At 39.7% G+C, this 11,242-nt stretch overlaps 1 protein-coding gene across 3 annotated transcripts in view; it reads left to right on the forward strand.

Moving 5' to 3' along the window:
- COL15A1 (collagen type XV alpha 1 chain) overlaps positions 1-11,242 on the forward strand; it is a 116,093-nt gene that overhangs the window by 80,199 nt on the left and 24,652 nt on the right. For all 3 annotated transcript variants that reach the window (XM_015619775.2, XM_015619777.2, XM_015619776.2), the window contains 5 exons: positions 2,038-2,103; positions 3,919-3,954; positions 6,481-6,543; positions 8,545-8,622; positions 8,743-8,778. In XM_015619775.2, the coding sequence (XP_015475261.1) occupies positions 2,038-2,103; positions 3,919-3,954; positions 6,481-6,543; positions 8,545-8,622; positions 8,743-8,778 (279 nt within the window). The remainder of the gene's footprint in view (positions 1-2,037; positions 2,104-3,918; positions 3,955-6,480; positions 6,544-8,544; positions 8,623-8,742; positions 8,779-11,242) is intronic.

Below are 11,242 nucleotides of genomic sequence, written 5' to 3' on the forward strand. Positions count from 1 at the left end.
AGGAGAGGAGAGGAGAGGAGAGGAGAGGAGAGGAGAGGAGAGGAGAGGAAGTGATCTCGGGAGGGCATATGGTCAAATCTCCTATTCAAAGTAGAGTAGTTTCAAACTCAGTTCCTGGGTACTGTATTCATAACAAACGTTGGAAAATATTGTGATCTGATAGTGTTGATCTGCACGTGGTTGCAGGTAGAAAAAGAGGCATTCAAATCTCACAAAATCTCAGTGAAAATGTGTTTATTCATGTGCTAAGTAAATCCCTGTCACCTGAAGGCACACCCTGTCCTGGCCTTGTGAAATTCAGATCTTCATTATATCGAATGGGAATATGATGCTTCACACCAAGCCTTATACTGAAATGGAGGCATGGCTTGCCTGCTAAACAAATGGACTATTTCAAGCTTCCAAGGAGAATCAGGACATACTTCTGAATCCAAAACAAGGCTGAAGTGTGAAATGGGACAACTGGAAGGAGAAATTAAACAAAAACTGACTAAAGATATATTCTCACCTGAAACGTTCATGTGGAACAAGCACTTACATTGTCTGTCTTGAGCTGTCCTGTAAGACCATGTGATACAATACTGGGAGCACGTATTTAAGCCAGAAAATCAGCTATCTGAAACCAAAATGAAAGCCTAATTGTAACATCAGGATAAGAATCTGATGGGGAGCAGCCAACATGGATTTACTAATGGCAGTTTGTTCCTGATCAAAATCACTACTTCTCTGTGGACAAGGGATGCACACTGAATTTGTAGACCCTGACTTTAGCAAAGCTGCTGATTCAGTCTCCCAGAGTCTTGCTGTCACCAAACTGATGAGCTATGAAGTGCATAAGAGAATGAGAAAATAGGTGTAAAATCAGCTCTTCTGATAGACTTGAGGGGTTGTGATTGGCATTCACAAGACTGCTTCTGGAGTACTTTGTCCAGCTGTGAGATCCCCAGGACAAGAAAGACATTAACATAATGGATCGAGCCCCACCCAGGGCTGCCAAGATGTCCAGGGGGCCAGAGCACTGAGAGAACTGGGTCTGATCAGCCTGGCAAAAAGCAGGCTAAGGAGAGTCTTTGTTTCTGTCTACAACTATATAACAAGAGGATACAGAGAATGTGGGACCAGTCTCTTCCTTCAGGTGCATGGAAAAATTATAAGATGCAACAGGCCCAAGTTGGAAAAAGGGAAATTCCAATTAAATATAAGTAATTTTTTTTACTCTGACAATGATCAAATACTCTAACTGATTGCCCAAAATAATAATGGCATCTCCATCCTTAGAGGTGTTCAAGAACTACCTGGACAAGTGCTTGAGTGATCTGACCCATTCAGACCTGCACTGAGGAGCTCCAAAGGTCCCTGTCCACCTCCATTATTATGACTCTGTAATCAAATTATGCAGAAATGCCTGGGCTAATGGGGAGCTCACCAATTCCAGGATAGGAAGCAGTGTAACAGCAGTGCAGTAACACTGTGCTCTTCAGGCATCTTGAGACCCAGAGCTGGGTAGCACAGGAACTGCTCCACATCACTGTTCCAAGCAAGTTTCAGGCACAGCAGCATGATCAGTCCTGACTTAGGAATCGCGGTGTGGCCCTGCATGGTGTGATGCAGACATGTCCAGAATAGAATTAAAACTTCAGCTCTGCAACAGAGGATGAGTGTGCTCAGACTGATTCACCATCTTAGAATGCCAATGACATACTGGAGCATAAAACCTCCATTTGATCTTTATCTTGCTGATGAGAAACGGCTTCAGGCTGCAAAATTTTGTGTCATACCTTTCAAATTAAAAATGTGAGTCAGTTAATTAAATTTCTGAAAGCATTCTGAGATCTTTACAGAATAAATGTAAAAGAAATTCTAGGTTCTGTTATTCCAGATGTATAAAGAAAATTAGAAGTAGAGAGCCTTTTCTGTAACCTTATTTATGTTGGGGGGGTTTTCATAGTTATAAGGAGATGAATTTACATTTCTAAAAATATGTGTGTGCCTTAGATAAACCATTTGAAATAACCTGTTTCTTAATCCCTTTTTTAGTTACTTCTCAATGACACAGATGGAATTTTTAATTTTACCGAAATTAAAGGACTGCTTGGGCCTCCAGTGAGTATATGCTGCTTTATTAAATCTTCAGATTTGCTCTATCTTCAGCGTCTCCTTTTGAGTACCAGCTAGACACGAGTTTCCTATACTTGATTGTGTTTCTGCTGTCCTCAGCACCCAAACTCTCCAGAAGTACTTTCAGTCAAAACTGAGCTCTGCATGAACAAGCTACTTTTACATGTTTGTATGAAATAGAGAAATTTGCTGTCTCTGATTCTAAACTATATGCTCAGAATTATAGAAATGTAGAACTGTTGCAAAAATAGAGACCAAGATTTACATTTCTTCCCTTTTTTTCATTTTTGTTTTTCAAGCCACAGAGCATTGGGTTAAAAAGTATTTTGCTCAGTTCTGCTTGAGACTTCAATTAGAAATGTTAGGCTCCTGTGTATGAATTTAGTCACACAGAAGTTAGAGCTGTGAATGAAAAACTCTAGGAATTTCATGAGAGAACAACAGATGTGAAGTTCAGGTTCTCTTCTAGCTGTAAAATAGTTCAGTCAAATACTTGAAAACCTGAATGCTTCTTGGTAACAATTTCAAACTCCTAGGACTGGATCCAAAGAGAAATCTGCCTTTTCCAAGCTGTGGAGTCTATTCAAGCTTGCCCAAAAGTTTACAACATTTTGCAATTTGCAAAATCTTAATCACCACAAACTAAGCAACTTACTTTACAGCTAGTTTTATTTGTGAATTTTTGTTTGTGTATTTCATTTTATCTGTTTTCTTTTTGGTAAGCACAGTGATCTCCCTCGCATTCAATTCCTGATGAAACAAGGAAAGTCAGAATGTTCATAGCCAATAGCAGAATTTCACTCTACATAGCTTAAGTTTGCAAAAACTTTGTATCTTATTATTACAGCTGTCCCAAAACAAATATTTACTGAATCTGTCATTGAACTGGGAAGGAGGGCATTAGCTCCAGCAGCAGCTTGTAACCTTTTTCTGCTAGCCTAGCATGGCTCTTTCCACTTGTTACACCACAGGACAACTTCATGTTACTGTGGCTGCATCCAGCCATGCTTGTGGTAAAGCAGTTTTCTCAGAAGAGTACTTTCATGTATTTCCCAAAGACCTGCTTCTCCTAATCCCTGGACATAATAGAATGCCCAGATAGTATGTGAGCATACAAGAATGCCCTTGTGTGAGCTCTGCCACAGGTAATTCAAACTTTTGTTTTGTGATAAATGTTAGAGTCGCATTCCCACAAAAGAAAAGCTGGTCCTGTAGCTTGAGGAGCAGTTGCAGTGAGAAAGATTTGAACCTCAGCCTCAAAGCTCTAACCCTAGTCAGGAAAGAGGTGCAGTCTCATAGTGGGTAGGGAAATAGACATCCTGCTGACCTAAACCAGAATTAAAGTGTCTCTCTGGAGTTACCACATCAGGGCTATCTTAAATGTGTCCAGTACAAATCCATACCTGTGATTCTATTCACAGCCTATTACACACTCTGTTTTCTATCCAAAGACATCCAGGACCAGAATGGGAAAGGTAGGCAGCTCCTGTGGCTACTGTGGTATCTGGAAAAGATTCAGAGGAGGCTGAATAATGGTTACATGCCTTTGATATGTTGAAAATGTCATCCTTTTTCAGTCTTTTCTGGATCTCTGTCTCACCAGTTTTTGAAAGTAAATGCTAAATTAGAAGCATAGGGCATTGTGGAGGCTTCACACCTTTACCATCAACTGAATGAAGTTCTTAATTCAGCAGCAGATGAGCTGACGTTCACAAATCACACAATACATGAAAAATGCATACTGTGTTTTGGGAGTCTGTAATATGTGTTTGTAAGGGTGTGAGTTTTTTAATTTTGCAGGGGCCAGATGGCAAGCCAGGTCTGCCAGGATTTCCTGTAAGTATTAATTGCCTAGGATTTAAAAGTATTTCCTAGGATTTTTAAATATTTTTCAATATAGTTTAATATTTATTAATATGTATATTGTACACAATTTGAATGAAGTCTAATAAATTTTCATATAGGACACTGCAGGTTTTAGGAAGTTACCAACCAAGTTAGAAATTTATTCTGTAGGAAGCAAAGTATACTCTGACATGTTTATCTCAGTGTCAGTTCTGTAGTTTAAATCGGGGTGTAAGTAATGGAAAATTGCTACCTAAGGAAAGACCAATGCCATATAGGAGAAATAAATGAAACAAATGGACTTCTAAAAGTTATCTGCATGTGTGTATATGTGTGATGGTTTGGCTAACTGTGTTATTCCTCAGGCTTTTTTTCACCACTACAGAATACAAGAAAGCCCTATAAGATGTACCCTTTTTATTTTATCCTTTAGGAAATATTTATGATCTGTTTATAATAACATGCCAGGGCGACCATGTAAGCATTTCACAGCCATATCAATAGGTGCCTTTTGCTATGCTACCTACTTGTTGTGTTCAGACTGTCATATAAACATGTATAAACAACTTCATTAACAACTTAGACACAGGACTTGGAGGGATACCAAGTTTGCAGATGATACAAAATTGGGAGGAGCTGTTAACTCCCTCCAAGGCAGAAAGAGTCTGCAGATACCGACATAAATCAGAGGGCTGAAGGATCACCAGCTGTATGATGTTCAACAAGGGAAAGTGCCAGTTTCTGCGCCTGGAATGGAGCCACCCTGGTTGTGCTAGAACAAGGAATGAGAACAAGGAGAGCAGTGCCAGGAAGAGAGACCTGGAGGTCCTGGTTGGTGGCAAGTTGCATATGAGTCAGCAGCCAGGAGGGTCAGGCGTGTCCTGGGGTGCATCAGGCACAGCACCACCAGCTGGGCAAAGGTGGGGATTGTCCTGCTCTGCTCTGCACTGGGTCAGCTTCACCTCAAGTCCTGTGTCTTTGGTGACTGCAACATAAGAAAGATTAAACTGTTAGAGAGTGTCCAAAGGAGGGCTGTGAGGATGGTGAAGGCCTTTGAGGGGAAAGCCGTGTGAGGAGCAGCTGAGGTCACTTGGGTTGTTCAGCCTGGAGGAGACTGAGGGGAGACCTCATTGCAGTACACAGCCTCCTTGTGAGGGGAAGAGGAGGGGCAGACACTGATCTTCTCTGTTGTTCTCAGTGACAGCACTCGAGGGAATGGCCTGAAGTTGTTTCAGGGGAGGTTTAGGTTTGATATTGGGAAAAGGTTCTTCACCCACAGGTTTGTTGAGCACTGGAAGAGGCTCCCCAGGGAAGTGGTCACAGCACCAGCATGACAGAGTTCAAGGAATATTTGGACAATGCTCTTGGGCACATGGTGTGACTTTTGGGGTGTCCTGGGCAGAGCCAAGAGCTGGACTTTGATGATCCTTGTAGGTCTCTTCTAACTCAGAATATTCTGTGATTCTGTGATTATTTGGCTTATGACTTCAGAAAGTATTGTTCTAATTATTGTATTCATATTCAGTGTAATGTGGTGGAATTACTTTCTCTTGTTATAGTTGTTCTACAGTTCAGAACATGCATATGATCTCAGGATCCTTTGTCTATTGCCTGAGAACAGTTAAGGAGAAAGCTGGGAAGGCTCACAAGAGATGTTAACAAAATGCTGGCAAATTACCAAAATTGTACAGAAGGTTGCTTGCTAAGTCATGGATTTTGTGGAATGCATAGAAAACCAAGGAAAGGGTGGAAAAAAACTCCTTTAAAATACATTTAATTTGAAAAAGAGCTGATTACATTTAGAAAATTATATCATGAATTCTTGGTCTCTGTCTTTTATAGAATTTCTACAGACATGAAAATACCGTTCTTGTTCCCACCTCATGTATTTTATTTATCTCTTGACTAATGTAGAAATTATGTAGACCTGAGTTTGGATCTTGGTGGGTAAAAAAAATTGCTTCTGAATGCTCTTGGAAGTTGGTAAAGTATCATTTGATCTGAGGAGAATGCTTTCCCCACAAAACAGATAAAAAAATCATCTAGTTTTAAAACAGATAAACTCTATTTCATATACTATTTTTATTCTTATTTTTATTTTATTTTTTTACATGCTGTTAAATGTAGACCTTCAGAAATTCTGTTGAAAATCAGTCTGGCTGAATGATCATGGAGAGAGAGAGGGTCAAGTGCGAAAGGAATAGAGAATTTTTGGTTGAATTTCCACTTTTATTAATGTTTGCATATTTCCCTTTGTAAATGTGTATATCATCTACACTGTGATAAACATCAGAGATTTTTAATTTTGGTCTTTCTAAAAAATTTTTCTTATGTGATATGTGGTTTAGGGAATAACTTGATTGACAGAACAGTTTAATCTTGTAAGAATTCTTAGATTGCAACCAGAGTGATTTAAGTTCAAGTTTGGCAGTAATTTTAAATTACATTTAGTAAAATGGCCTAGTTCTATATTCTTCACAAATATCACTATGGATTTATGTACTTGTTTTTGCCTAGGGCCCTCGGGGTCCAAAGGGTGACACTGGTTTGCCTGGATCACAAGGACCTAAAGGACAACAGGTATGAGAAAATGCATAGGGGAGAGTATATGCTGAGAAATGTGTTAGATGACAAGAACTTAGTGATATTAAAAGTTTAATGATTCTAATTTTGTTAGGAATTGTGACCTTAATAAGTTCATGTGAAAAATGTATAGGTGGAATGTGAAAATTCTAAATGACATCCCTTGATATAATGCCAGCAAGAGCTAATCTTTCTGCCCCACTCTTGATATTCATCAGTGCAATATGCACTCATCAGGTTAAGTCTCTTTAAACATTAAACATGAAGTGACCTCTTCTTGCCAGCTGATTGCTGTGCTGACACCCTGGGATCCTATCCAAAAGCCCAAATAAAAAAAAATCAATCTTTTCCTCTTCCTGTGCCAGAGAAGACTTTGCCTGCATTTAGAATAAAAACTGCAATTTTCAATTCCGAAAGAAAGTATAAGACTTGAGGAACTCTCTTCTTAGGATTCTTTCTCTTGTTTCTTCATAAAAAGTGTGTATTTCATAGCACTGCTGAGATGTTACTAAAGACTGACTCTGCTCTTTTGTAAATACTGCAGCTCTTCCAGTTTTTTTCCCCTTTTTATCCACCTTCAGGAAGCAGGGGAGAGGAACATCTAATATCTTGGGGATACAAAACAAGAAAAACAAAAACACTTTCTGCTTATTCTTTCTAAGCAGCTGAGCTCACTTTCTCACAAATAATAGGAAGATTTGGAAATGGTTAATTATGGTTTAAATGGGGTAGCAGATGAACAGCATTGTCATTACTCAGAAGGAAACCTGGAAACCTCTCAGGTCATAAATACCAATCCCTGTTTCCTGCTCTTTCACAGAATGCATTAAATCAAGCTCAACCTGAAAATCAGTTGGGTGATTTTTGGTTTAGGTTGTGGAGGTTTTTACTTTTGCTTTTTTGGTTGGTGCTTTTTTTTTTTTTTTGCTTCTGGTGTCCACACTGGCAAGAACTCAAAGATTTGAAAGCATTTCATTTTGTACCCACCAAAAACATAGTGATGTATCTGATGGTACTTCTGCACTGTGAACACCAGGCTATGCTCAAGAGTGACGAAGTTTTGGAACCACAATGAAGCTGTACAGACACCTAGGAGCACCTTACTTAAAGAATCATGAAATTCAGCCTCAGGTCCATAAATTCTCACAAAAGATAAAGTCAGTGAAGCCAATCAAGCCCCTTAGGGAGGCTCCAAAGTATCTACAGGGAGACTTCAAAGACTCACAACGGTTTAAGAACCTGTGAGAAGAATTGAGTTACAGCACTTAGAGCTCAAGGGAAGGTCTATAACTTGGACTGTCATTTTAATCAGCAGTGCAATTGCTAGCTTCAAGCCAGATTTCTTCCTTGAAGATCTTGGGAAAGATGTAGCAAGCTGCCTGAGGTAGGAAGTGGAAAGTTACAGCTGAAAGATCCAGAGTGGAAACCATGAGCTTAGAACTGAGAAGTGATAATTCGTGGTGGTGGTGGAATAGGAATGCAAAGGGTCACAGTTTGAATGCTGGGACTTGGCCTTCATTAAAGTTAATGAGGTTGCATCATGCCAGGCACATAGAGAGAATGACTCACGCTTTCCTGATAGTAAAATCTGAACATTTGCTGCTCTGTCAAGATGGTGCATTTCAAGGATTTGCTAATCATCAAGCTGATGGTACACAAGAAGATACCAATACCCTTCCTACCTTTGGTAGAGACCTTTTGTGAGCACAGCATTTTTCACACAGTTACTCTATGGAGAGCAATTTAAGTTTTTTTTTAAAAAAATAAGAACTTACTCATCTCAGGGAGATATTTTTAGTGTTCTTTATCATGTTTTAAGAAATATCATCTCTTTTCTTCCCCAGAATCAAGATTCACCCTACTCATACTGATACCGCTTTATGTTTGATATCACAGCATGACTAATCTGTCATGCTTCAAACAAAAGTAATGCTGCTTTGACTTCTTCTGATTCACTGGGAATTACTTTGTAAACAGTAATTACTCTGATAATTGCAGGGTGAAAAGGGAGAACCAGGAGCTATCATTTCTGCTGATGGATCTTTAACTGAATTATTAGGAAGAAAAGGGGAGAAGGTGAGCTAATACCGTGTTGTGTTCCTTCAGAATCATTTGGTGGCCATGTTACCAGCCACCTCTGCTAGACATTGCAGGAATTCTCTTTGTGATTGCTCTCTCTGTGTCGGTCCTCAACAGGGTGAAGCTGGAATGGTAGGACCAGCAGGACCAATGGTAAGATGATTCCAAAGATGAATGTTTTCTTGTTTTTCAATTTTGCTTTGGCCTCACAGATATTAGTAAATGTAATGGTAGTTTGGTTTAGCTTTTTGTTCCTTCTGGTTAGGGATGATAAGGAGTATTCATGCTTCAGGGTGATCAGTGCCCTTCAGAAAATAGTGCATTTGTTGCATATGAGGTACTGTGAACTACTGACTTGAGGCAGAGTTTAAACTCTGGTAGAACAAATGAATCTGTTCCTATCCTAAACCGACAGTGAAATATCATCAGAGCTAGCAACTCACGTGACTTATGACTCAGTGAACTGGGTTTGTTTAGCCCTGGAGATAAAAGACTGAGAGGAGCTTTAATTGCTCCCTGCTGCGGCCTGGAAGGGAATCATAAAAAAAGTCAAGTCCTTCTCAGAGGTGCACAAGAAAAAGACAAGTAACAAAGTTCCAGCAAGGGAAATTTCACTTATAAATAAAGACAAAAAATCATGTTACAAGTGATTAAGCACAGAAATAGGTGCCCAGAGATATGGTGGATTCTGAAACAAGGTGTTGAGTGGCATGACCTAACCTACAAGTCTAATTTACAAGTTTGTCTTGCAAGCAAGAGGTTGTGCAAGAGGATCTCTCTCTTTCCACCTAAATTATTCTGTTTATATGATTTACATAAAAACAACTACTAACTGCATCAGCTCAATTTCTGTCAATGCCAGTAAATTGCAACTAGGTTGAATTCTGAGAAAGATGCGGACCAGGCAGTAGAGAAAGACCATATACCAAAATCAAGATTTAGAGATCTTCTTTCAAGTATTTGGTCTGATACTTTAGACTGAACACAGAAAATTGTAAGAAATCACAAGAAATTATTTATAAAATAAGAACAGTTGCCCAGACTCAGCAGCATTAAGGAGCCAATTTCTTCTAGTCAAGTATTCCAAAAATCAAGGATGTCAAGGATGTTTCTTTTCTCCTGCTTTTGATGTAGCCTGGTCACTGTTGTGCCTTAGTGAATGTGTGCAGGTGTTGGCACACACCAAGGTGCATAGATTTTTACATCAGTTTCTCTAGTCTTCAAACTGCTTTCTTAATTACTGTGTATCAAAATACCCTGAGGAGGCTTACTTACCAGAAAGGATGTTCTCCTCCTTCTTGTACGACTGCAAGATGATCTACCCCTTCAACCTGACACAGAATAACTTTGAATGAAAGTGAACTTCAGAGATGACCTTGTGCACATCACTGCCTGGAGCCTGTCTCTTTAACTCAGGAACTTGTCAAGTTAAGTTTTCAACAATTCTTAGGATAAAAATTCCACAACCTCTCTGGGCAGCACATCCTATATGTCTGACAAACTTTGGAGTAGAAAAATTTTTCCTTGTATTTATTTGGAATTTCTCATGTTCTGGCTGGTGTTCACTGCTACTTGCTGTGCATCCTGCAGATATATCCTTTTCCTCTCAGCCCCAAAGTCTGTGTTTTACATCTCCTTTTGTACTGCTATGAGATGCTTCATACAGTTCAGCATTCAGGCAAGAGAGTTCTTGCCAGTGCTGGTGGAAATGATTGCACTTCAGGAAAGTTTGGCACATGGAGCCTGTCTCAAGGCTTTGCTCAGCCAGTTCTCTTAGCACAGAACTCTCGTTTGATCATCATTGCTAATGGGGAGATACAACTTGGTGTTGTCCCACAGAGAAAAATCCCTTTGTAGATAGTGTGAGTCTTGTGCAGCAAAAAATATACAGATTCCACTATAAGTACTGGGCCAGAGAATCTGACACATAACTTATCAAAGGTTTTAGTGCAATGGTTACATTCAACGTTGCTCCAAGTGAGTTGCTGGCCCAAGAACAACTTTGAGGTAGCAGGGGACTCTGATTGCTCTGCTCTTAGACTCATACACAAATTTCCATAATTTAAAATCAAATCCCTAGTTATCACTCTGCTCCGTTTTGAGACTTCAGCTGGGCGGAAGACAGGATCACAGGAGCTTGGAGCACAAGGAGCTACAGAGAAGTAGTAGTTTGGCAGATGAGAACAAGGGATAGTCAGAAGGTCAGTACAGTTGTTAGCAAAAGCAGAAGGGGCAGACAGAATCAAATCTCCTGCCACAGGAGAAATGAGAGCCTTTTACATGCTGGATTATGCTGTTCCCTGTCAGTGAGGTAAATGGCTGCGTATCACTGAAGGTGAGCACTTAGTAAGAACCTCAGTGTCAGTCTGCCCTGTCTTGGTTTGAAAAGACAGGTGTCTGCTAAGGAAGGAAAAATACTGCCTTAAAATGGAAAAACATTCCCCCTACCCCTCCCCGAATTATTATAATCTTGAAATCAAGGGGCTCTCAGGAAAATAAATGGGAATAGAAATAACAGTCCTTTACTGGGAAAATTAAAATAAAGAAGCAAAAAACACTGAGAGAGTCAGAATACAGCCTGACACCCTGTTGGTCAGGGTGTTGGTAGCAGTCTGAT

This window comes from Parus major, chromosome 2, assembly GCF_001522545.3.
Source record: "Parus major isolate Abel chromosome 2, Parus_major1.1, whole genome shotgun sequence".
NCBI lineage: Eukaryota > Metazoa > Chordata > Aves > Passeriformes > Paridae > Parus > Parus major.